The 26,773-nt window shown below is 50.3% G+C and overlaps 1 protein-coding gene across 5 annotated transcripts in view; it reads right to left on the bottom strand.

Moving 5' to 3' along the window:
- LOC102083672 (ankyrin repeat and fibronectin type-III domain-containing protein 1) overlaps positions 1-25,846 on the bottom strand; it is a 223,968-nt gene extending 198,122 nt beyond the window's left edge. Inside the window, exons 1-3 of one of the 5 annotated variants that reach the window (XM_021291849.2) lie at positions 25,690-25,846; positions 21,728-21,856; positions 867-999 (exon numbers count right to left, since the gene is read on the bottom strand). In XM_021291849.2, the coding sequence (XP_021147524.2) occupies positions 867-883 (17 nt within the window). In that variant the 5' untranslated portion in view covers positions 884-999; positions 21,728-21,856; positions 25,690-25,846. Of the gene's footprint in view, positions 1-866; positions 1,000-5,853; positions 6,136-21,727; positions 21,857-25,270; positions 25,394-25,689 lie in introns of those variants that run through there. The other 4 variants (XM_065031022.1, XM_021291851.2, XM_065031023.1 and 1 more) reach the window with 4 other exon arrangements.
- Positions 25,847-26,773: the final 927 nt, after the last annotated feature.

Raw genomic sequence — 26,773 nt, 5'->3', positions numbered from 1 at the left:
AAGGACAAGAGTTTTTCTCCTATTTCCTTCCTTCCCCAGTTCAGGGATGAGAGCAGCCCTTCTGCCTGCGGTAAGCCAGTGGCTGCCTGTCCTCATGCCAGCAGCACAGACCAGTACATGCACTGTGTTTGCCTCCACATCCATGCCATTGCTCTCAAGTTCTCAGCACATATCTTAAAGGTGGGAGGCATTCAGCAGTGGCTGCTAATGGCTTCTGCACAGCCGGGACAGCCCAGCCCAGAACACACTTCCCAGGGGAACCTTCCCAAAAAGGCAAATCCTCCCTGCAACTTAATGGGAAAAACAAGACCAGATATAAATGGAATCAGAAAGAATATTTTCCTTTACACAGCATTTACTCTGGAAAGCTGATATAATGGACTAAGATTAAATATATGTATTTAACCACCACTGCAGTGCAATCATCAGGTTTGACTGTACGTACCAGGTTTTTACTACCCATACAAATCCTGTCATTCCTTAAGTCACAGCTAGTTCATGTCACAGTGTTCCAATTAAAAAAATAACACACTTGCCCAGCACTCCCCACAGCTCTCACCACTACACACAAGTGCTGCATTTGGCTGTGGTATTTGTCAGGCTGTATGAAAACTGTGGCACACAAGAAAATGCTACAACCCCTCGGTTGTGGCATTTACTGCTCATCCGCGCAGTGAGGCACAGCCTCGCCCTGTGCGCAGAGGTTTGCTCTGCAATAAAAAAAAAGGAAGAGAGGTATTGTGCATGCCAAATGCTTATGTTGAAGGATCAGACACCAGCTTGGCTTTCCCAGACACCAGCAGGCCATTTACCCTACCAACCATCAGTGAGTGAAAGACAGGGAGCGTGGCAGAGCCCCGACTCACCCTTTGACGAGGTCCATCTCGCCCCTCGCCTCAGGGTCCACAGCAGCGCCTCCTCCAGGGCTCCCGGCAGCCAAGAGATCATGTGCCAAGATGCAGACCTCCTCGTTCCACCATCACTAGCCACCCTCTGCCACTGGAAGGGAGAGAGAGATGGAGACTCTGCCCATTAGTGAGATGGATGGAGCTCAGCACATACTCAGCACGTAACCAAGACGCAAGCGAGGCCCCGAGTCCCGCAGAGGACAACAATGTGCCCAGAGGAGACGCACTTCCCACCCAAACCGGGCCAAGAACCAGAGAGACATCTGGTCTAGCACAGTCCCACCCAGTGGCTTTGGTTCATCCCACCCCTCACACCCAAGCAATGAGCTCAGTTTAAGCTGCAGCCATGAGCCTGGGCACACTGGTGTAAGAACATGCTCACAGTGGGGATGCAAACCTTCCTTCATTTGCTTGGTACCTCTGACATCAAACCGGGATGTGCCGTCCTCTTCCTAGATGATTATCAGTCATTAGATTGATAATGAATTACATTAGCTAATGAATTACATTAATTCTATATTTGACAGTAAAAAGTAGTAGATGTGTGAGCAAGAGCTATGGGGCTTTTATTTTCATATATCTTTCCTCCCCTTTATTTGGTGCTAGCAGCCAAAATATATTAGTGCTTCCTACTGACCTCAGTAAATATGCATGGCTTGGCAAGAATGCCCAATTCATTTACTTGCTGCCATGCCAACATTCATTTATTATTACATGGACATATTCTCATTAGCCTGAAACTGGGTTTGGTGCAAGAGATGAGATGCCCCATTCAGAAGCCAAAGCAGAAGTATCAACCTGTGGGGAAAAATAAACTCTCTTTTTTTGCCATATCACAACATTGCTCCATTTTCATCTGTTTCAGCTCAGAACACTTTTGCTTTTAGCCTCCAAACCCTAATGTGCATATCACTAAACTGTCTGTTGCAGATTTACTTTGTGATAGACAGAAAAAGGTGGCTGCCAGTTTTCAGCATCACTGAAATTCAGACAAATATCTGCCTGGATTCAGTCTCCGCTGTGTAACTGCTGCCTGCTTCAGCATTGATATTCAAGGCAAATCCGCTGGGGAAGAAAAACACATACACAACATTATTTGCACATCATTATTTTGCTTCACTAGAGCTGGACACTGCATCCTCAGTTACACCTGCTAATCAGGAACCTGCTCTCACCACACCAGAACTGCGCCTCTGAATTTGTATTAATGCACACAACAAGGGAACTGCTTTTCCTTGCTCCGGTTCCAGCTGCGGCTGCTAAAGCAGCAGAAAGCATCTGGCCAAAATTATTTACCCTCAGCAAATCTTGCAAAATCCAGGACAATTGTCAGGTGGAAGCTAGAAATATTATTCTGCTTGTGAATTGAAGACTGCAACCTCAGCCAAGTAGTTAAGGCTCTAATCACTGTGTCTGACATGGAGAAAGATGCCAGGGAAATTTTATTTATGACACAGCTATTGGGGTTTGCCCTTAAACAATGGATAAATCTTCCGGCTCACTACCCAACATTAAGAATCATTTGAACAAATTAGGTATTGGAAAGTCAAGCCCAAAGAGCAGCTCTTCAATTTACCTTAAAATGACCTATAAAAGGAAGAAAATGTTACACATGCCCCTTCTGGTCATCCTCACAACACAGAAACATTATTATCATCCAGAACACAGGACAGTGTTAGTCATTTAATTTCAAAACTGTTTTCCACCTTCACTTTCCAAACTAACACGTATCAGCCTTCTGTGGGTGTTGAATGCTTAAAAAAAATGTGTGACTATGGATAGGGAACAGCAGCACCCATCGCCCAAGGGCTGGAGAGGTTCCCGGCTCTCCTTCCCAGCCCACGCAAAGACACGTTTTACCACAGCAACGCATCTCCTCCACCACCAGGACAAGGCAATTGAAAACTTCTCACTGTACAGAAGGAAAACATTCTTTAGCCCTTTATGGCCAGACCCAGAAGGAGCTTGTGGTGGGATGCTGCTTCTCATTTTGCCAAGAGCATGTTTCAGCATCTCTGGCCATGGGTTTGCCCTCAGGAACTCATCCAGGCACATCCCAGTGAGCAGTGACAGTCCCCAGAGCCAAGACCTAACCCTCCTCTTCCTCCCTGAGCTGAAGAAGGGTGCATCTGGGGAGCTGTGAGCACTCACACTTCTGACTCCCAAGAGCCAACTGGCTTTTCCTCTCTGCAGCGAGGGTGCTGGAGCACAAACGGACCCTGAAAAAGGCTCTATTGCTGCCAGTGTGCTGCCACTGCAGGAAGGAACCAAACACCAAAGCTCCAGCATGACAAAACCTGGGTTACCCTTTCCCATCTCCCAAGGCTGCCATAGACAAGGTAAAACACTCCAAACAAACACAGGACCAAAAGGATGCTTGTTGCAGGTTTGGTCCTGTGGTCTTGCAGCAGCTACTTCCCAGAATGGGATTCATTTCATACACCAGGACATAAGCACTGCTGGCCAGAGACACAAACCCACAGCCCACACAGAACCCCTTACAGAAACATTCAAACTTGTCTTCTTTCAAAAGAGAGTTTAGCTCACACAGTTTCAAGTCGGTACATTTTTTGCCAAATTTTGTGCAGTATTTATAGAGTGAGGATCATTGGCCTGGCAACCACTGATTTTTACATTAATGATTCTGACTTCCTTGCATAAAATGGTCGCAGCCAAGAAGACTGAAGAAATAAACAGCTACAGGAGGTTCCTTCAAATAAAAGGAAAGAAAATCTTTTTTTTTTTTTTGCCAAGAACAAATACAGCCCATTCAAGAACTCCTGGGAGCTTGGGTTGGTTTTGTTTGTCTGTTCTTGCTTTTAATTCATAGCCACTGAAAGACTTTTGTGCCCTTAACTATTGCATGTGCCACCAAATTAGCACCTTAATGAGAAGGAAGGGAGAGTTAGGCATCTGCACATTCACAAATTGGAGGAGGAAGAAACAGCCATGCCAACATCTACAGCCAGCCTGCCCCAGACCAGCTGGCAGGAGCTGGCACCGGGCAGGACCTCCCAACTCCAGCAGAACACTGGTGCAGCTCTCCCTCCAGACACCCCTTCGCTGGTGCAAGCACATGGATGCCGTGTAAGATGGGAAAGCTTCATACCACATCAGGCACCAGGGGAAACCCCATCCCCAATGCTGACAGAGCCAGGGGAGCAGCCCCATGTCCCTGGGCAGGGACAGCACTGATGTCCCATGCACCACACATCCATGCAGCCCATGAAGGGGCTGCCCAAGCTGCCACAACCCCTCACCCTTTCCAATAGCAGGCAGCTGGGAAAGACAAGGAAGGAAAATAAGCAGAAACCTTCAGGTGAATACCTCACATGGATTAAGAGCTGTGCCATAAACTCTTGCCATAGCCACAGGCCAGCCTGAGGTGGGGATCTGGCACATGAGGACTGCTGCTAGTTATAAAGTCTCCCTGGCTCGGAGATGAAGCAGAGATGCACTTGTCCATAGGCAAGGACACAGATGTGCTATTCATGGGAACATGCGACGTGACATCCCCCTTAATACCCACAGCAGAAAGGCAAGACATCAGCCAAACAGCAGTGTACATGTACACTTCAAATCACTTTTTCTCCTTAGACTGGGCTTTGCTCCCCAGGGTATTTTGCTTTGAGAAAGCTGCTTGCTGGTCCACTATGGGTTACGCTCCCGTACAGCAGGATCTGCTGTGCCAGCACAGGGAATCCTGAGCTGGAGTCCAAGAAAAGGATTTAACCCCACATCCATCAGAAGCAAAGGGATTTGGAGGAGCTCAGGGACAGAAGCTGATAGCCAGAGTCTGCAGCAGGCAAAGGCTGCCTGCCACCTTCCAGCCCTGCTCTGCTCCAGTCTCCCCTCCATGCTGCTGCCCAGCGGGAACTGAGGTTGCCACAAAGTCCATGCAAAACACTCTATTAGGATTGGCAAGAGCTCAGGAACAAGCTACTCCCTTCCCTGCCAGCTCAATGGAACAGAAGGAAACTCATTAACAGCAAGATGCAGTCTCTCCCCATGCAGGGCAGGTGCAGGCCATTCCAGGCACCCAGCCACCTGTTCAGATGGGGAACTGTGCTGTCAGTCCCACCCTGCGCAGATGCAGGCAGGCTGGGCTGCATCACCACCTCCCCAAAACAGCAGCAGCTCCTCCATGTCATTCCCAGCTGGAATCCATGCCCACCTCCCCCTCACAAAGGCAGACAGCACTTTGCCTTTCAACTGCTGGCTCCAGAGGCTGAGACCTCACCTGGAGATCTGCAAGGGGACTGGACCACAGAAGAACAGGGATGGTGGAACACTAAACAGTCACAGACTGCATGAAAGAGCCTTTGCATGCTGTTTTGTGCACAAACACGAATTCTCTCAGTTCACGTTCTAGCCGTGGCCCTGGCAACAGCCCTGTCCCCAGCACCATGGCAGGACATGGCCCCTGCGCTCTGGCACGGCTGCTGCAAGAGGCACCTGCCCACCTGGCACCACAGACCTGCCCACACAGCCTGGGGTTTACTTCAGATTGGGTTCCTTTGCCACAGAAAGGGAAGAGACACCACAGACATGGAGGAAACTACAACTCCTAAGAGCGCAAACACTATAACTCGCACAGCCCCAAACAACACACCCGGGAAGCTGCACATCCCAGGGCAGAGCAAGGCTCGCCGATGGAGCACATGGTCCTGGTGGAGCCAGCCGGGCTCTGCCCGACAGCACAAATGCAGGTCCAGCAGCCTCCCCATTCACCAGCATGATCAGAAGAACACACCTTGGTTTTCAACTTGGTCTCTTATAGCATTCTCAGTGGCAGGCAGTGATTTCTGGCTAGAGCAGGCACAAACGAGCCACACACAAATATCCTTTGTCACAACACGCTGCAGCAGAGCCCTGCAGCTCACCGGGGCACTCCAGCACCCCACAGGGCACACAGCAAAAGAGCCAAAGAAACAGGGCTACGTACTCATTCTGCACCAGGCAACCCGCAAGCCACTGAGCCAGGCTGTGGAAGACCCAGGAAGTGCAAGCTCCGTCCAAGCTGGTCGCACAGAGGAAGGATGGCCCGATGGAGGGACCCGTAAGCCACCTCAGCCTCCAGTTCTCAGCACCACCAGTACCACGTCAGCAATGATTTAATCCCCAATGCAAGAGAAACAAAATTGGGAAGCTCTCCCCACACCCAAGGCAAATGGCTGCTAACAGAAGCAGCCTGGCGCAGCTGCGTTCCCCCAGCACTCAGAGCCCAGCTCTGCACAAGACTCCAGCATGTCAGCAAGCAAATCCTCTTTGCCTATGGGCAAGGGAACTGTAGGGGGGAGGGAAAAAAAAAAAAGGCATCAAGAAAGTCTTTGTCTACGAACATCCCAGCCCGGCACACGTGCAGCATGCGCTTCCTGACGAGGGCGGAGGGGGAGCCTGAACTTCAGAGACACCATTTCCGCCTGCAGCTCGATCCGCTCACTTATTGTCTTCTAAAAATAAAATTAAACACTAAAGAAGAGCTCTTTGTTTTTATTTCTGCTGTGTCAGAGAGATTTCTCTAGGAGGAACAAGCTGTGGGATGTTTCCCCAAACCTCTGGGAGCTTCCCCTGAGCAGTCCCAAAGAAGTGGCTGGTGTCCCAGGGACCAGCAGGCACAGGGGGCTGTGCTCTTCCCTCCACACTGCAACTGCCAGTGGTGCCAGTGATGAGAATTGCCTGCTCCGTGCTCCCACCTGTGCCAGCCTAATGGCCTTTCCCCTCTGCAGCAGGTCAGAGAAGAGGGCCATAGCCCAAAGTGCAGGAAACCCTGGTTTGAGTCACGTCGCTCCCCTTAACAAAGCACGAGGAACACCAGGGAGAGGCCTTTTTAACATATAAAATACATATTTGAAATGCAAGACTGAGATACACATATCTCACCTTTTTGCTGCTAAATCTTGCTTCCTGACAAGCCCAGCAGCAGGCAGCATTAGCTGGCTGATGAGGCCAAGCTTGAGCCCCATAAGGCCCCACACAGCCAATAGCACTGATTAAAAGCAAGCACTAACTTCCTCACCCGGCAGCTGCCATAATCTAAGCATCTTACTGCTTCGCCAGTTGTTTGTTCAGGCTCTTCCTCTACCATGCAGTTGCTGTACAAAACGGCAGGGTAACGAGACACAAACACAATTATCTTTTTTTTTTTTGACCTGCGCTAGGAGTAAATCCAGCATTAACAGCCCAAAGCTTCAGGTGTCCTCCCTGATTGTATAAAGTTGCTTAGCTAAGCAAAGCCCTGCAGGAACCAGCCTCACTAGCCAGAGAAAAGCTCTTTCCCTGCACCCTCATCCACACAGTTTCTTTAATCTGCCAGCTCCAAAAAACAGACTGTGGGGAAAAAAGACGACATTTTTTTCCCCCCATCTGAGTGCTGTAGCCGCTTCCTAATGAAAGCACCATGGGACATTTCATCAGACTGCTAAGTACACCTCATCCCTGCAGATGGACAAGTGCGAGGAGCAGCTGGGCTCCTAGAAGAGAGGAGTTATCCATCCCAAAGGCAAGGGGCAGCTTGGATGGACCGGAGGAGACAGGTGGATCCATGACTGCCAGCCTCCTTCAGCAACTGACTTCTCCCCCAGCTATGTGCTCTGCTGCACACTGGCATGTGGGACAGACCCCTGCCCTCCACCTGGCAGAGAGACAAAAGCATTAAAAGATCCTGGGTTTTTTGAAGCACCAGCTCCACTACAGCAGCCCTGAGGGTTTAAAAGAAAAAAAAGCGCAAAGGAAAAGGGCCTGTCTTTGCAAACGTCCTCCTCAGGGCCTGATTACCCCTGGAGAGTAACAAGTGCAATAACCAGGACTGCATGAGTAAATCAACATAGCCCTATGCGATAAGCTGGCCTGTGAACACACACAGAAAAGTCTGCTGATAAAAACATCATTAACTCCCAAACCATTCACTTCCTGGCTGCCGAGTTACATACAATGTGTTTGCTTGGGTTTTCCCCCTCCCCACCACCCCAAGCAAAGACAGTGACTTGAGACTGGTTTCAGTCTTCAGACAGGGCACTGCACAAAGGCTCAACATAGCTGAGAGGTGTCTCCACTCACAACTCAGCTCCCCAAAAACCCAGCAGGACACTACAACCACAGATGTACCAGTTAACAAGCACCAGAATATGAAAAAAATAGCCATTAAACAATATCGTATATGTGCATGTGTCAGGCAGTGACTTTGGGGGCTCCTTGGGGATGGAGCTGCTGCCTCCCCCAGCCCCAGCCAGCACCATCCTCCATGGCTCTCCCTGCCCTGGGGCTGCAGCCAGGCTCTCCATCACCATCTCTGCTGCTTCAGGCAACTCACTGTGCCATGGAAAAAACTCCACAGTGTGCAACATCCTCCCAGTCTCTTTCAGCATTTTCCTACCCTAGCAGCTGGGTCTAGCACTGCATGGCTCACTTTCCTCAGCCATCCAAGCACTCCCTCTTTCAGCAGCTGTCGGAGTCTGCTCATCAGCTCTGGTGACCTGCCATCACTTCACACTGCACAAAAAGCCCACAATCAAATCCATGAAGCAACTCTACACATACCAAAAAAACTAAAATAGCTTTGCTGCTCGTTAGTTCACCTATGAGCCAAAACGCCAAGTCATACCAATAAAATTTGTGGGCAAGACACGCAGAAGGCTGTGTGACTGAGCATCCAGCATTCTCTGTGGCAGGCAGAGCTCCAGGGCCCACCCAGGGCTGAGCAGAGGGTGAAATCCAGGCCAGCCACAAGCCCTGTGTGCCCGGGCAGCCAGTGTCACCTTTGCTTGGCTGTGGCGATGACCCCAAGCAGTCCCGGCACAGCACACACACTTGGTACAGAAATCCCAGAGCTTGGGAAGCGATGCCAGGCACAGAGCCAGGGCCAAGCCAAACAGCAGCCGTGGCACAGGGGGACAGACGCAGGGACATGACCTGGCTGTGCCTGCGCCGCTGGGAGCACTGCCAGCCTGGACGGGATGCACTGGCAGCCAAGGCCAAGCTAAGAGGTGGCGGGAGCAGAGACGGTGTTAAACAGGAGCTTCAAAGCAGTCAGTAACCATTGCTAAAGAAAATGCATGATTTTTAACATCCCTGTTAAAAAACTGACCAGCAGCAGTGTGAAACAACATTGGCCTTACCAGAGTACCCATTTATTCCAGTTGTAAACTTTTATGATGCTCTTATCTTGCAGTTGTACCAGGATAAGCTGCAATGCATTGTTAAGTTGTGCAATTACAATTTTACAGGTGTATGGATTGATTTACTCAAGGCACATTCCCTGGGAACCCAGGAGATGCTTGTCAGCACCCATCTTGGTCTGACTCGCAGCCCAGAGCCCACTGAGGCACAGAGGGACACTTCACACCTTAAGCACTCCCGCAGTAGCCGTTGAAAGGCTTTGGCTTTCCTCCAGTCATCATCTTAATTTATTTCAGCGTGTTTCCTGATGTTGGCATTAGTGGCAAAATCAACAGCATAAACCTGCCAAAGCTACCAGCACCACCGTGGCTCCCAGCAGCCGTGGGCAGGTGGGGGGAGCACCCCGCGGCAGGGCCGGGCGCTGGCAGCGCTGCCAGGGCAGGTCATGTCCCACCAGCCCGACGCCCTCCCGCAGCCCCCAGTGCTGCAGTCTGCACCTCCTCCCACCTCCAAATCTCCCAGGAACAGGGAGAAGCACGTTCACCTGCTCCTCTTCTTTTTCGAATCCACAGCGATGTGTTGCAGAGCCAAGCTGCACAAGGGCTCGTGCTGGGCACCGAGGCTGATGCCCAGCTCAGCAGGAAGGACCCGCTGCCTGATGACATGCCAGCAGCAGGGCAGACAGCTCCAGGACGAGAGACCTCACTGGCGCTCAGGTAGGGATGGAAGAAGAGCCCAGCATGCCAGACATGGAGAGGGCAGGGCTAGCTTAGACCTCCCCAGTTCTGCCAAACCTAACAACACACCCCTGCTAGAAAAAGTATGTTTCAGCTAGCAAACCAAGCATCCTTCAAATCTAAAAGCCATTTATAAGCGATGTACAAGGCACAACACTACAGCTCCATACGTGTTACAGAACAGCCCACCTATCTAGGAAGTTCCTACTAGATTTCTCACCTCTACAGAAGTATATCTAGAAAGCCAACAGTCAAAAAGAAGTTGAAAATCTTTTTTGCCTATTAAAGGGAGGAAAAGGAGGTCAAGATGCCAAGATAAGATCAAATGCATGTTTTATGAGCCCTAAGCCAGCCTCAAAATTAAGCCCCAAGGTAAGCAAACTAATTATTATACCTCACTGAAAAGCTTTTCCTTTATTCACAACGAGCATTTGTGATCAGGACTGGGAAATGCTCTTTAATGCAGTTACTGTGGTATCAAGGGGTGCAAAAAGGAAAAAAGAGAAAATAAGGCAAGCTCACCGCAAACCTTTCCTCCATAGAATCACATTTCTGCATGGATGCTTGTAGTTTAAGACAGAGTGTTTCTCCAGGACAGAGAATGGGTTTGCACATGCTTTTCTTTCTGAGCAAGAGTCCATGGGACCCCACCAAACAAGAGCTCCCCAGCAGCAGTGCCCTGACAGCGCCGGGGCCCAGAGGCCCAGGACAAGGGGTAAGCATCACTCCCCACTTAGTGAGGAGGCTTTTAAGCAAGTTGTCTCATAAACGCAGCCAGGAATGTCTCTGCCTGGAGGGTAAATACGGTCTGGTGACCTTACTGAGTCACTGCCTGCTGACTCATTCACTGGCAACTCGGGCAGCATCGGCTTGGCCAAGTCATAGGCAAGGCGATGTCATGGTGACATGACTTACAATGACTCTCCCCTAACACAGGAGTTTTGCAGGATCTCCAGGATAGCAGAGGCTTTTTGTTTGGAACAGCCGTAACCCCTTCTGCTCTTCTGCACCTGCTCCCACCTCCTCACACCACTGCCAGGGTCATCATCACACGGGAAGATGACTTCATCTGCTCTTGTGGCAAGACAGGTGGCAGCAGAAGAGAGTGAAGTCATGTCACCATTAAGCATACCAAGGAATCAAGCAGAGACAAGCAAAAGTCCACAGTGTCACCAAAAACATCAAACCCACAGCCAAAACAGTAGCCAGACCCCAAGCATTACCCCGACCCTGCTATGCATTGCCCAGGGCTCCAGCTGCCACACAAACCCCATCCCTAGACACTTGTAGGGCACATACTAGTGCCTGTGCTAGGCTTCCCCGGGAGAAAGTCAGCCTTCTGCAAACACTGCCCTGTCCCTGGAGAGAAGGGAAGAGGGATGTCATGCCCTGGCAGCACCCCTGTCCCACCCCCACACACCCCCCTTGCTAACACAAAGATCTCTTCACAGGAACCATGTGAAAGGGTTGGTGTGAGCGCTTGCTTTGGGAGCAACACACAGAGGGTCAAAGCTCTAATATTAGAGCAAAGATGATGGCAGGGAAGAAGGGAAGGAACCAGAAGAGAACCATATAAATAGCATCATTGTCCTTACTCAGTTTCACAGGGCATCAGATGTCAAATATGATCTCTCACTCAAGAGCTGAAGCCTCTAATTGATTCCCATCTGACAATTTCATATCCAACAGTTGTTATCCATCCAAACAAGCTGAGTAAATATGCTTTGCTCTACTATTAAAGCTGGCAACAAATCATTGACTTGCAACAAACCCAGTGTAAACAGCATCGCTCCTCCTGGGCCAGATCTCCTGTTCCCCAGACCTCCTCCCACTGCTGCACCTCCATGCTGTGCCCTGGCATGGGGTAAAGACCCATGTGGTGGGGACCACCAGCAGCTGCCAGCACAGCCCTCCATATCTTTGGAAAGAGAAGTCACACTCTCTGGAGGGTTTGGGCTCTCAAAGCGCCTTTGCACACATCAAATGAAACCTACTGCAGCCCAGGACATTCATTTAATAAGCAGACACATCCAACCTACAGCCTACAACCAAGAGTCCTTACAAGAGGCAAAACTTAGACTAAGTAGAGAAAGTTTAGCCTGGCAGTGCCCACAGACTTCTTATGGTTGGGCAGAGTTCAAGAAAGACTGCAAGTTCTTGCCCTGGGCACATTGGGGTGACCCCTAGCAGAGGTCAGTACCCCATGGAGACCTTCAGAAACATCTGGCTTTTTTCTGTTCTGCATCTACCTTCTCCAAATAAGCTCTTTAGGGAGAGCACAGGAGCCTGGGCACCCCATGGCCTGTTCACTTGAGCTCTCCCAGCATCCACCACTATGGGATGAGGTACACCAGTGGGTATATCCTGGACAAGTCCTTTCTGGATCCATCTGAAGACCTGCAGGCCAAGAATCTGCCCAGTGCCTTTCAAATAAGCCGTCACAACCTTGTGCAGGACCAAGCTCCAGGTATTCGCTTCCCACTCACAGAAGTAGCACCTTCCTTCATTTTTTTTTTTATTAACTGACTACCCACTGTTTTTACTGCCACCTTCTAGGTTTAGTTTCAAGAGATGAGAGGAACAACAGTTGCAACTTTGTCTGACTCATGATTTTCTAAGCCTATATCAGGTCACAGTTCATTCCTGTTTTCAGATTGCTGATGGAGCCCCCAAACCAGTCCTCAGGTGGTTCCACCGCTGACTTCTCCATCCTCAACAGTCCAGATGAGACCATGCAGCCTACCCTTTGCCTTCTATCATACAACACCCTTCCTGATATCTAAAAGACACTTCTTCCAGAGAGCATGACCACTCTGTACCTCCTGTCTGTCTGAATCAGGCTGGGATGCCCTTGGTTCTTCTGTCCAAGGAGAGCAGCAGTCGTCAGTGCAAAAGCTCCCAGCTCAGCTTCTGCTGCTGTGACCGACAGCACAAACCCGGTTTGGGCAAACAGCCATTACCATCCGAATGGGAGATCAGTGCCGCAAACGAAAGCAAACTCTTCCGCCATGGATTGTGCTGGAGTATCACTGCAGCAGCAGCTTTGCCAGAAGGCGTTGCTTAAACACTCTGATCCCAGTATAAGCTTTGTCTTTGCTTCTCCACACTTGCAAAACCCCAAAGCACTTGACTTGGAAGAAATCCAAAGTAAAAAGAAAAAACGAGAAAAAAAGAATCTACATTTTTCAAAGATGACTGTTGAGAACTAGTGAGACCTTGCAGTTTTACAAAGGTCCCGCTCAAAACATAGATTGCTTTTTAAACCCAGACAACTGCCAAAACAGCAGCCTTGTATAGATTTCATTGCAAGAATCAGTACCTCACAGTGAGGAGGAGAAAGAAGTATGTGAGGTTGCGGATATAACTATAGTATAGATATTTGCTATAAGGACCAAGAGTCCTAGCTTATGTCTGTTGAGGAACATGTCTGAAGACATACTGAGGAAACACAGTATAAACTTCTACCTGAACAATATTTTAGGAAATTTCAGAAGTACTGACTTTTAACACTGACATTTGACATCCCCCACAGGGGTGACACCCAGTCCCCAGCTTTGGAGGACCACAGTGCTTTGTCACTTGGAAACGTTGTCGTTGTCTCAAGTGAAATAGAGGAATAACATAATTACGTATTTTTGATATCTCGGTTTACAACTGAATTTTCAAACGCTCCCAGAAAACATTTCTTGGCGATATTTCTGTAATCACAGCTTCACTAGAAAACCTCGTTACACTTGCACTCTGACTCAGAGGTTATGACAAATCTATCTCACATTGCTTATGGCGATCTGGGAACAAGTGACCCCTCAGGTCTCAGCTGAGAGGTCAAACAGACAGTTCCAACAAGAGAAGAGGAGAAGGGAAAGGAGGAACATCCTCAGATACACTCAGCTGATCACAGACTACAGGTCTAGCACATCCTGAGCTCATCTATGTACACACATGGCACACACTCCCACTCTGCTCACAAAACCCACCTAAGTCTATGGCAATACATTCCCTCCCAGCTTTGCTGTCACTGGATTTGGCACCAGGTAATCCCTCCGACTATGCCAAGCTAAATTACTCACACTTAAGCCCTTTTCCCTGGATCAGACCTGTTGCGATTGTCACTCCTGCAGGAGGATTTCTAGTTGTACTTGAATTTTAATGCCCCAATGAAAGTAAGAGTTTATGATCCTTTAAACCTGCAATCATCTCTGCACTGGGTATGAAGGATGTACTTCACGTTGGCCATATGGGTGGAGGTAAGATTTACAGTGTCCTTAAACTGTACACTTCCCTGCTTTTAAGTGTTAGGGTTTTATAAACAACGCAGCACACAACTGCACCCAACACATAGATGAGGCCAGTGCCAGCCGAGCCATGGCTGGGAAGCGTGCCACCATCCCACAGGGTAGCCCACACCAGGAGATGGCCATTGCTCCAAAGTATCACCATTACAGGGTTTCAAACAGCCTTTGTGTTCTCCTGGACATACTGGGGCCCTCAAAACTGCACAACAGCATCACACCAGCACCAGGGGAGGTGCCCGATCCACCTAGGGCATGCTGCCAAAGAAGAGACTGCCACAGCAGTCACGTTCAGCATCTCTTCTCTGCTCCTGCAAGATCACCCCCGTGCTCCCCACTGCCACACAGCAGCAGCCGTGACTGCCAACTCAGAGGCATTACCTGACCACAAATAAAGGGCAAGAGCACTGCTAGGAAATGCAGCTCATCGTTTTGCTTCCTCCTCCAAATCCCACTCACTTGGTTTGAGAAAATAATGAGCTCACCCTTAAGGTCTGCTCTTCCCTCCTAGCAAACTGTTATTACCCAGATAGAAACCCACCACTCTGAGCAACCAAACTGCCAAATATGTGCAGAAAACAGAGTGACCTCAAGCCAAAGCAAACAGCAGCAGCATGCAAAACAGCATAGGATTCACCTTTGAAGGTGAAAGTCTGAGCACAGGGACTCTTGTATGCTGAGTTTTAGGACAAGCAATTTCCATCCCAAGCTGGAGATGCCACAGCCAGTGTTCAAGGGCCAGCCCTGAGGGGCTGCAAACCAGAGCAGGCACACAAAAGGGCTCCAGCAGGGAACAGAAAAGCCGAATCTCACTCCTGCTCCTCCAAAAGCGCTGGTCTGTTGGATGGTGACCACAATGAAGCCCCAGCCAGCCCCTGCACTGTGAGATAAGGAGCTGGGAACGGCACAGCCAAAGCTTCCCACCATAGGCAGAGCACAGGGCCGGCAGGAGCAGGGCCATTGACACACACCCAGGAGAGGAGACTTGGATGTGGATCCAGTGACACCCATAGGTCCCCATGGCTTGGGAGCACACAAGGAAAGGAAGCTGGGTTGGGAGAAAAGAGCCATTCTTGGAAGATTTGGCTGCAGCTGAAGCCAGCCTCACAGGGTCAATGCTCTGGCAGGGACTGAGAAACTTCCAAGATGATGTGTGCTGTTTTAATTTTAAAACACTGCTGGAGGGACTCAAATAGCTAGTCCAACACTATCCCCAGCAGAAGAGTGAGTTATCATGCTGCACCCCAAATCAGTCCTAAACCAGACCCCCACTCCCCTGACTTTGGCATACAACAGGCAGGAGCTTGGAGAAGGTGGAAATGCAAGCTTTCATGCAAAGGTCACACTGGATTTTCCCTGTGGAGTTTCAGTCCTCTCTGGCTTGACCTGCTTGTGCTCAGCTGGGTATTGCAACAGGGAAAATTACACAGCAAAAGATGACTGTCCAGAAAAGATAAAACTATGATCAAAAGACATGACTGCAAATCCAAGTTGCCACCTCCAAAAAAAAGGAAAAACCCATTAGATGGGTTTTACCCCCAAAACTCACACTAAGGTGATACAACATACTGTCTTCCCCTACACCTCGGGATCCTGCTGCAGCCCTCCCCTCAGAAGGGCCCCAGCAGCCGCAGAGACAGCCCCACGGTGCACACCCACACCACGGACACAGGACAAGCTTTACCACAGTGGTGGTTCAGGGTGCGTTTAGCACAGTTTTATCACATTATGTATTTTTGTCCAATTCCTTTCACAACAAAGGGAGAAGAGTTGGAAAGATACACTTAAGCTGCAGAAGCAGGAGTGGTTAAAAAAAGGAAAGATCAAAGGTCTGTCATTTAAAATTAATTCATTTAAACCTGAACTATTAACATAAATTAAAAATTTCAAACCACGCGCAGGGCTACATTTCTTTCCAACTAATTTCCAAGAACCTGTAGTGCTGCAAGATAAGTTAATCGCACATTCCATTAATTTGCAGCATGCACAGTGGAGGTTAACTTCCACTTAATTAGGACTAATTTTAATTTTGGAGGAATAAGGCAAGCACACTTCGTAAGAAATCCTCTTGACATTATGCCTCACAGGGAGGGAACAGCAGCTCTCATGCGTGCCTCTTTGTCTCTCCCTACACACACATCAACCCCTGCAGTCCCTCTGGAACAGCAGAGGCATTTCACTGGAGAACACAGCCACCAAGGAAGTGTGGGCAATAGAAAGAAGAAAGCGCATGATTTCCCTTCCACAGCATCCCTGCTCAGGGGAACAGTAAGCCACATGGACACTAAACACCGAAAAAATCATCACAGAGATCAGATGGACAAGACATAGGTTGTGCCCCAGTTCACCTGCAAAGTAATACAGGAAAGCTGGTGCTGAACTGCACTAGAGTTGCACATGTGTGCAAGATGTGACAGCTATGGAGGAGGCGATGTGGAAAGGACCAGCCTTGGGACAGCCCTTCCCGAGCAGCCTTCAGAGCAGGGTGATATCTCCCTGCCTTCCTCCCTCACACCTGATGAGGATTCAAGCCAAACCAGCATCTGCTGAAGCTCCTACAGCTACAAGGGTGGCCAGGTCAGGTCACAGCACAACCTCTTGGCTACTTACACACACATCCTTCCAAGCGAGCCCTTCATCATTTCAGCAGCTCGATGCTACCAGAACACACAGCTGCCTGGTCCCTGTTAAATTCCCACCACGCCAGTCCGCTGCAAAGTCCTCACCCACCAAACAGCCTCAACCAAGAGCCAAGGACTCGAGTCAGAGCCCAGGAAGGCTCCCGGCACCTTCCTGCCCTGCCAGCTTTGCTACCAGGCATGCTTGAGCCTTCCCCCATGTCCTGCCTTTGGCTCTGCCTCTTCCCCAGCCTGGCCCAGTTTCCTGCACACTTTTAGTTTAACTTATGAGAGAAAAAAAAACAAACAACAACAACAAAAAAAACCCACCACCCACACACCACACTACATGGCGGCCTCCAGCTCAATTAACACAAATTGATGCAAAGCATAATTCAAAGCAAGTTAAAGGCATTTGCCTAAACCAGTTTAAAGACTTTAATCCTCATCCCGTCCAGAGCCTCCCTGCAAGTGGGAGGTTTTGCTGCAGGGTCACAGCGGGCTGCACTTCCACTGCCCTAGACCAGAGCCCCCAGAGCCCTCCAGGCCCAGCAAAGCAAGCATCCCCAGGAACCACAGGGGCACCCACACTTGTCTTCCCCAGAGGTTAATGCCAGCCCTGCTGCACCTGCCTGAAATGATGCCCATAGCACCAGCTCAGCCTGTGTTCATCGGGCACAGCCAAGGTTTCACTCGCACCCAGCAGAGAGGAAGGGCGATCTCTCAAAGACATGGAGATCCCTCTCTGGAGACAGCTGTGCTAAACACAGAGTGCTTCGTGTGCAGGACACCTTAGCTGCCATGTAGCAGGCTACCAGCCTGGGGATGATGCCCTGGGCATGAGACAGAAATGCCCATTTTCCTTCTTTAATTTGAACATCTTGTCCCATCCCCACCCGCACCGCTAACACCTCCTGCCACCACCAAGCCAAGTAAACTGGTGACTTCATCACAGCTTCCTTCACCTAAATTGTCTCAGGAGACCCCACTGCTGCTTTCCAGCAGGCGCAGCATCCTCCAAATGCAGCTGCACAGCCTCCGCTTCCTTCCTCTCCGCAGACCTCTGGTCTGCATCCACCGCCCCAAGCCCAGGACGGTTTTAACCTTGACCTTTCCTCTGCTGATATTGGCTCCACAGCAATGCCCGTGTGTTTCTGGACAAGGAAAACCAGTAAGCTATGAGTACCCCTTGCTGTGGTCCTTCTCTCCAGCACTCCCACACACAGTAAGAAGCTTCTAGAAGGTCTTCAGGGTCAGTGGGACTGATCAAGACTGAAGCTGAAGCAGCCCTGGGGATAACAGGCATGGCAGGAGCCCTCAGCAGCCCAGGGAGGATGGGCAGCACCATCATCATCACCACCATTCTCTGCTCCAGGATCAGGCATTTCCCAGAGCACCAGGCAGAGACACATTTGCACCCAAATGCCCCTGTCCACAGGACCCAACACACAGGGGATGCCATCATCCCACCAGATGGTAAAGCACAGCCAGGGACCCTCCCCCGCGATATTTAAAAAAAGGAATATTTTGGAAAGAGATACATAAAAATATAACGGAAGAATTCATAGTAAGGCACAGCAAAAAGGTGCTTGAAATAATTTTATTCCAAGCTTTTTGAAGGACCAGATTGCCCAGCGTGCTCCAGTAGAAGTTTCTAGGCAGAGAGATGCTTTCCAGTGCCATCCCCAGCAAACAGGCTCGTAGCACGTTCCTGAGGCTTCCTCTGACCCTGGCCAGGGCTCAGCAAGGACAATTTAAGCAATTATATTTTGAACAAAATTAGCCCTTTGCTTTCAGGCTCATCTGGTAGCTTTTACCAGGACTGATTTCCCAGCCCAGAGCTAATCCATCAGTGAAAGCATCACCACCGATTTTAAGGGACTTTGGCTCAGCACATGAATTTTAACATACATCTGCCCCCTTGCACAGGCCAGCACTGCAGGCCAGAATTGTTCTTTCAGACCACACTTTTATCCTCAAAAGACTCCCCCAAGTTTCAGCCAGGCTGCTCTCTTTGAGCCAACATGTTTCACTCTCAAGAAGATGCATTCCCACAGCTACCCACTGTTTAACCTTGCTTTGCTACTGTTGGTTTCAGAGCTGCACGCATGGGATGGCTGTGTCACACGGAGCAGGAGGCAGAGTTGAGCGTGCCGAGAGATGGATGCTCCACGGGAACAGTGGGATTATCGACATGCACTTCGGATGCTCCTTAAGAGTGGACAGAGGACAGTTTCAGTTAACCCAATACAAGATGATCTGCAAATCATGCACAGTTTTCGTTGCCTTTTAAAAAAAAATTTAGGTTTTATAAGCTTTAACAGCTCTGTTTTCCCCTTAATTGGTGCAATTGTTTTTAACTCTGCTCCTGAAGCCATGTTGCTATGACTACCCAGCACAAGCCTCAGCAAGCAAAGTATATTTTTAGAATTGCCAAAATACACGTTGCTAATAGAGCTCTTCTGTACAGATCTCTCCTTGTTCTGTGACATGGAAATTAAGGGCATTCAATGGAATTAAAACGTGGGAAATTCAAAACTGATTAAAGGAGAGACCATGGTACAAGCAGAGCACAGCTCGAGCCTCCGCAGCCGCCCAGGGTGTTGCAAAGGGTCACGGCTTCGCTCCACTGCCTGGAGGCAGGTCCAGGACACAGCTGAGGCTACAGCCTCACCAGGACCACAGGACTTGGTGGGACAGCTGAGATGACCAAGCACTGCAATGGATAAGCATGGGCTCTGTGGGACAGCAAGAAGGAGAAGTAGCTTGGAGTGCACGGGACTGTGCCTTAAGGATAGCCGAAGAGCCAGTTGAGAGCTTAAGGCATCAGCTACACAAACCTGTATTCAAGTATTTCCTCCCAGTGGTTCTTACTTAGGGAGGAGTCCATTAGATCACACCCCACATAGGTGGTGAAGGTACTGACGGAGCCCCCTGGGTATTCTGGACTAATGGTACTTCACTGTTTGAAATCAGTTAGACAGGAAAACTCTCAGGTGAAAAGATCACAGCACACAAACCACCTCAGTTCCAATACACCTGGCACCCCTCTGAGAAAGGGAACCTTCCCTCAGTTCCAGGGGAAAAAAAAATACACCTGAACCAAGCCAGGAGGAAATACTAGGAAGGAAATGAAGAAAAGCATAGCGAGAATTAATATTTTAGCTGAAGTCAGCAAGTGAATTAAGGAAAAGGAAAGCTGGGGGCTCCAGAATGAACTCATCTTTCTCTCACAGAAAAGGACAACTTCAATATGAAGTTGCTGAGCTGTATGCACTCAAAGAGCCCAACCCAGGTTCTTGTGAGGACCCACCAAGAAGAAAGGAGAGCGCAACAAAGCAAAGGCCACAGTGCTGACAAGAGTTGTTCCATGCACTAATTCCACAGTGCTGCAGCTCTGCTCTCCCTCTACGCTGCTCCCAGGGACCTGCCAGGCAGATGCTGGAGAAGAACCACTCACCTCCAGCATGTGTGGGACAGTCAGCTTCAGTCCAACTTCTGATCAGAGGCTACACTGACTTAATTACAGGTACGGGTCTACCGAGAGAGACCAAGGGCATAGTAGATCCTGGAGTCTCACAGCCCACCCTGTGCTGTGTTCCCCCAGGTGAGGCATGGCAGAAGGTGCCTGCTGCCACCCATCATCACAGCTCTTCTTTTGCTGTGCAACGGCTGGATATGCAGAAGGCACATGCACAACCATCACACTTATAAGGAAAAGCCTGGCCTGCTGACAACCCTTTCTCCTCAGACAAGTCACCAGCACAGCAGTGTCTCTCAGCACCCCATCCTCTCGAGCTGCTCTCAGCCCTGCCCATCCATCCTGGCTGCCACAGGTTGCCTTTGCAGGAACACATCACTGACATCAGGAAAAAAAAAAAAAGGATACTAGAAGTGCAAATACCCAGGGGGACACTTTCTGTTCTAGAGAGCCAATGTATCTGACAGCCACTGGGGTCTTGACAATTTACATAGACTAAAGAAAGGAAGAGAGACACCTAGCATGCTGTGTGTCAAATGGGACTGTAAAAATGGAGACAGCAGCAGAGTCCAAATATGTTCCTGCCACTAAGGCTACTCTGAACATCCCTATAGACAGCTCTTTACAGAGCAGCCATTCTACAGACCATGATCACTCCTGGCTGAAGCTGGGTTCTGCCAGCATCACTCCAGGGGCACTGTGCATCTGGAAAGATGCCTTCCCAAAATAATCTGCACAATTCATTTCAGAGTCAGAGAAGTCTGCCAGCAGCTATACTCATGCTGTCCCATCTCTTTCATAAGGACATGAGTAATTATTGAGCACTCTAGCTACTAACATTGATTAAAGCAAAACAAACTAATTTTGTTACAAGGCAATGATCTGACCTCATTAACAATGTGAGTAACTTGCTAACAATATTGCTTTTTTACACAGTGATGTCTTTCATTAGATCTCAAGCTGTTTTACAAAAGAGCTCAGTGCGTTCCTATAAACCCATTTTGCACAGGAAACCCAAGCCAGCATCCACATATGCAGAGGTCTGTTCCCTGGGAACTAGCTGTATCCCATGCTGCACAGAGAAACACCACCTGACCCAGCTAGAAAAAACAGCCTGAGGTGCCGGTGTGCAGATCAGCCTTCCCTGTGGCTCTTCAAAGTGACGCCAGGACAAGCAGGGTCACCCCAGCCAAGGCAGATCCCTGTCAGACCTGCGCAGCAGGCTTCCTCCTCAATCACAAACCCATGTCTCACCTCTTCTTTTTGAATGAAGAAAGCAACTTTAGACATCCAGGCTCACTACAAGCCACACAGCAGTTAAGAGATTTTGCCACTCTGTGATGTTCCACATCATGGTTATTAACCCCAAGAAACACTTCACTGACCTGACCACCTTCCCTGTTTTAATAGGCATCACTCATAAACCTACTAGCTGCCCTCAAGCCAGTCCCCTCCTACATGAGGGACCAGCACACTGGCAAGGATCCTTCCTAATTACTTCCACGACGAGTCACCTCCTCAGATTATGTTTTCCCCTTTGGCAGGATTAGCGTACTTAACATGGTAATCTCACCTCTGGTACAGTGTAATGCACAGACAATGCCGGGAGTCCCAGACGAGGGTACACCTGTGTTCACTCAGCACGTACCAGCTTCAGAGCCTGGGGAATGAGCCGGCCCAGAAAGAGCGTCTCTTCTCAAGCCTGAGAATAAGAAGATACAGTCTGTCAGGTTTTTAAGGACAAAGCAGAGGGAAGACCCCTGTCGATAACACCCTAAGGGTTGGGATGTAGGTCATGCTGCTCAGGAGGGAGAGGTGGGGAGCAGCAGGCAGACCAGGAAGCAGGCTGTGGCACAGGAAGGTGTAAATGCTCCTCATTCAGCATCACCTGCAGCTGGTGCCCAATTTAACCCACTCAGCAGCACCGAGTCATCTGCTCACACGGATGCGTACCACCACCTATGGCACAGTCACAACACAGCTCCTGCTTCAAGGCCAAGCCAAGTTTTTCCTCTGCGCTTGCAACAGTGGGACAAAGATCTCAAGATACTGCTGCTACACACCCCACCCCCACTTTCCCTCTGCCCAGCAGCCAACAGCCTCCAGCACTTGATAATCACTAATTAACAAGGTCTTACAGCTCTGCTCTTGCAGACCTGGGAAAAACAGTTCTGACCATCTCACAGATGAGGAAAAGCCTGCACGAAAGGAGATGACACTTGTGGTCCCCACATGCTACAGGCATGTCTGGAGCTCAGTCACCCCAGAAGACATGCAGCATTGCAAGGTTGCATGTGGTAGGGTGGAGTGCATGCCTGCATCTGCTGCCAGGTCAAGAGGAAATTTGTGTGCATGTGCCTTACAGTCCCCGACCCAGTTTGATACACAAGTTAATAAGCAGTACACACATTTCTCCTTTTGGGAGAGACACAAGGCCCCACGAGCAGTGGGTGTAGCCGTGCCCCCAGAGAGCAGCCAGGCACTGCCTACACCAAAGGGCATCTCATGACCTCACCAGCTCCCGCTGCTGGGAGCCAGGACAGACAGGGCTCTCGGTCACACTTTGGCTTGGCTCCCCGCCACAAGCGGCATCCCCTGCAGTTGTACCTCCAAGGGCTGCCCGGGCTTCCCCAGCCACCCTGCTGCTGGCTCCAGACACACGGTCCCTTCCCCTGCTCAGAGGGGAGCGGAGCAGCATGGGCTGCCCACCCCAGCCCCCCACTGCTCCCCTGCGATTCCCAACGCTACCGGGGCTGCAAAGTGGAGGGCAGTAAGACAATTACTGTAGCTGAGCTCTGTGCAAATTACAATCATTTGCAGTCTTAAAAAATTAAATCCTTAACGCTAACAAAAAGAGTGTTTGCTTTAAAGTTATAAAGGTAAAGGGCTGATAACTAAAAGACCCATTGCGATAATGACTGCCACATGGTTGATAACATCTCGCCCTTTTCTGACCACTGATTTAGTTATCCTGTAGGAACACACAATACATTGCCACCAAATTCTCACCCAAAAGCACAGCGGGGAGCAAGTTGCGCTTTTAATAACATCACAGCAGGTGTCACTTTCTGAAAGTTATGACAGTTCCTTGCACTGCACAGGACAGGGGATGCCTCACCCCAAAAGAAGCTGTTCTCCAGCAAGACACTGAGATGGCATCACCTTCCTTGCAGAAGGGGCTCTGGCTCTTCTGCAGCATGGAGCTACCTCACCAATAGCATTTGCCTTTCCTACACCTCCAGCCCCCTCTCCCTGCACCCAAGATGACAGTCTGAGACAGACAGAGCTCCAGTGTGCAAGCACAAATGGACTGTAGGTACCCTGAGTCTGAGAAACACCTGAACAACTGTTGTTAGCATCAAAATAGATGCGGATTTTTGCTTAGCAGAAGGGGAGAAGGAAGGACATAAGCTAATGCATGCAACTACTATGAGAAGTATCAAGTTTTCGTAACTTTAGATGAGACAAGTAACTTAAATTTGTCAACCAGGACCGCACCATTGTTGGGGGTGAAAGTTGCAAAGGTCACCTCTCAGGTTCCCAGAAACTGGCTGGGATAAGAAATTTCCCACCTAACAGCACTACCTTTTAGCAAAGAAAAGCAACTACTCAGCAAGTTCTCAACTCCTCAAAATGCAGGACAAGTTCCAGAGACCACATGGGAGTTCTCAGTACCGCAATAAAACTAATTCAGGCAAGTAAAGCAAAACAGCCCCACCCCAGAGGATGATACCATCAGGGGAAGCCCAGGTTTAAGAGGTACAAAGCAACTTTCCTTGGTTTTGATTATTTCTAGGGTTATTGTTCGACAGGTAAAATATTTACAATAAAGAAGGAAGACAAATAGCTCCCTCCCTATTTTACTGCTGTAATTATTAGCTGAGAGCAAGAAAAAGTACCTGTAGGGGAAAGATAGTGAAGAGAAGCAAGCTGCACCCAAGCACCACGCTTGCCATCCATTTTTGATTGGAACCGTGCAGTAAAGCCAAAGGTGAGACAGGCACAAACCAGTCCATCACTTGCACACTTCTCAGCCAGGAAAACACGCATCCAGCCAACCCAAGAACCGCCCCCAGGATGCTCATCCCCACTTTAAAGCATCCTGCTAACTCCTGGCCGAAAGGAATCAGCATCCAGCACTCGCCTCCTCAGTCTTTATTCTTTAAAAACACACATCACTTGTTGCTTGTATTCAAGAATGAGTTTTTCAAGATGCATATCTAGACATATTGTATTCTTCAGAGAGCCATTTCTGATGATTTGGCTAGCTGAATCTCAATGCCACCTATATGAGAACTTTCCTTGTTCCCTTACTTTCAGAAAAAACTGAGGAAATCCAACTTTCAGCAACAGAAAAGGAAAATAATCTCCAGGGGGGCAGGGCAGAGCTCAGAGCTGTTCCACTCTGTGACAACTCGTGGCTGCAAGGAGTCAGGACACCAGCCGGTAGGCTGGGAAGAAAACAGCCCACTGCAAACATCGTTGCCTCGCTGAATCTCACGTTCTACAGAAATTTCCTGGAAGCAAAAGAAAAAAAGCCCTAGCGATGAAATTAACCTGCCAGACGAGGAAGCCTCAGGGCCCGCAGCAGTGCGCCGGGATTACTGCAGGACGCGCTGAACGCACTGTTCAAAAGAGCAAACCACCCCCTCTGAAACCAGCGCAGCCACAGAGGCAACGAAATCTCCCTTAAAAGCAAAGGCCTGGTATGAAGAAAAGGCGCTGGCGGCAGAGGCGCCTGCACTCGCCCCTCACCGCGCTCCCGGGGCAGCACCGCCGGGCAGGCGCTTTTCACGGGCAAGGACTGAAATCGAACAGCAAAACAGCATTGCAAGAGCATGAAGTAATCCCACCCCTGCAGTTAGTGTTTTCCTATCCAATTAGCCACTCCAAGTGGAAGGGGGAAACAGGGAAAAAAAAAAATAATACACACAACCGTGCTGCAAAGCCGGGAGATGTTTTGCAACTCCCGGGCTCCCGCAGCGCAGCCCTGCGCTCCCAACGGCCACGGCCGAGGTGGAGGAGGGAACCTCCGTGGAACGCGGAGAGAAAAGGGAGAAAAAAGGGGGAGAAAGGGAGGAGAAGGGGGGAGAGCTCCGCTCCGCAGCCCGCTCACTTGCTCCGCCGTCCCTCGGGCCCTTCCCGCGGCGCAGCCGGCCCGCACGCCGGGGATGCAGCCGGGGAGCGCCGGCGCGACCCCGCTACCGCCGGCGGCGGAGGGCAGCGGGCTCCGGCCGGGGCCCGGGGGAGGCGGCCGAGGAAGCGGGGCGGAGGGGCGGCACCGGGAGCCACCCCCGCCCGCCGGACAGACCAGCCCGTTCCGCCCCGGGATGCTCGGTGACCGGGGGAGGGGAGGGAGCCGTCCGGCCCGGGAGCGCTGCGGGAGCCCAGCTCCGCCGGCCCGGGAAGAACTCGAGCCCGGTTGCCGAGAGGGCAGCACGGAGAGCGGCGGGTGAGCCGGGCGTGCTCCCGGCGAAGCCCCCCGGAGCCCGGCCAGCGAGCTTCTGCCCGTTGTGGGGGTGCAGCGGTACTTACCGAGGCTCAGCCTGGTCGGGAACTCGCTGCTCCGTTGCAATGCATTTTCTTTAAACTGCCGGGGCCGCTTCCTGGCTCAGTTTAACAAAACCAGTTTGAAATTGCTCCTTAAAGCGCTGCGAACGTGCACAGAGCAGCCAAGCAAGCTCAGCCTGCAGGCAAGCGCCAAGTGAAGCGCTCCAAGCCCCGGCAGCACCGCAGTCACCTGCCTTCCCCGGCGGGCACGGGGGAGCACAGGCAGGGGGAAGCAGCCCCCACCCGCGGGACAGGCTGCCTGGTTGAAGTCTTCGTGTTGCATTTTTTTATTTCTCAAGTTTTTTACGCTTACAACCTCAAAATAAGGACACATCTGCTAGAACAGGAAGGCTGGAAAAAGTGAAACGCTGTTCTTTTTAAATCATACAAAAACCCAGTGCTAGTAAACACACAGCACGCTGAGAACCACAGGCAGGACACACACCACTTCTCAGGCTCAGGTGTGAGGTCCCACATGCACCAGAGCAGCATCCCAGCCCCACAGCTTTAATAACTTGAGGAATCCTGCTACCCTAAGAGAAGCCAGAGGATCAAAGAGCCACCGTGCTTTTCTATCACTCCAAGCTCCTCTTTAAGAGCTGTTGTTCTTCCTTGTGTCTCCTCAGTTCCCACTGACTATTTGCCCTCCCCACTTGCCCCGCTTTTCACTGATGGTGCAGCTGGAGCTGATAATGCTTCCCAGCTGCAGCCACCAGCCTCTCTGCACCCCTCTGCCAGCACCTGCAATCACCGAGAAACATGATCCACCTGCCACCTGCCTCGCTGCAGATGGGCACCTGCATGTACTGAGGCACAGCGGAGGATGAGGAGCAGACAGCTTTGGCAGGTTTGGGACGAGTGCTTTTGTGCCCCTTTGTGTGCTGAGGGGCTGCACATCCCTTATGTGCCAGCACCATGTGGAGGGGCTCCTTCACCTGCCTTGGTTATGGGCTCCTGTCACCACCACTTCCCCGCAGCTCAGTGACGCGGTGCCACTTCAATGGGTGACGGCAAGCTGTAGCTTGTGCTCAGTTGCTGCTGTAATACCCCGGACCCATCTTCGATGATG

Source organism: Columba livia, chromosome 15 (genome assembly GCF_036013475.1).
Source record: "Columba livia isolate bColLiv1 breed racing homer chromosome 15, bColLiv1.pat.W.v2, whole genome shotgun sequence".
In the NCBI taxonomy this organism is placed as follows: Eukaryota; Metazoa; Chordata; class Aves; order Columbiformes; family Columbidae; genus Columba; species Columba livia.
This window is presented reverse-complemented; position numbering and strand designations above follow the sequence as displayed.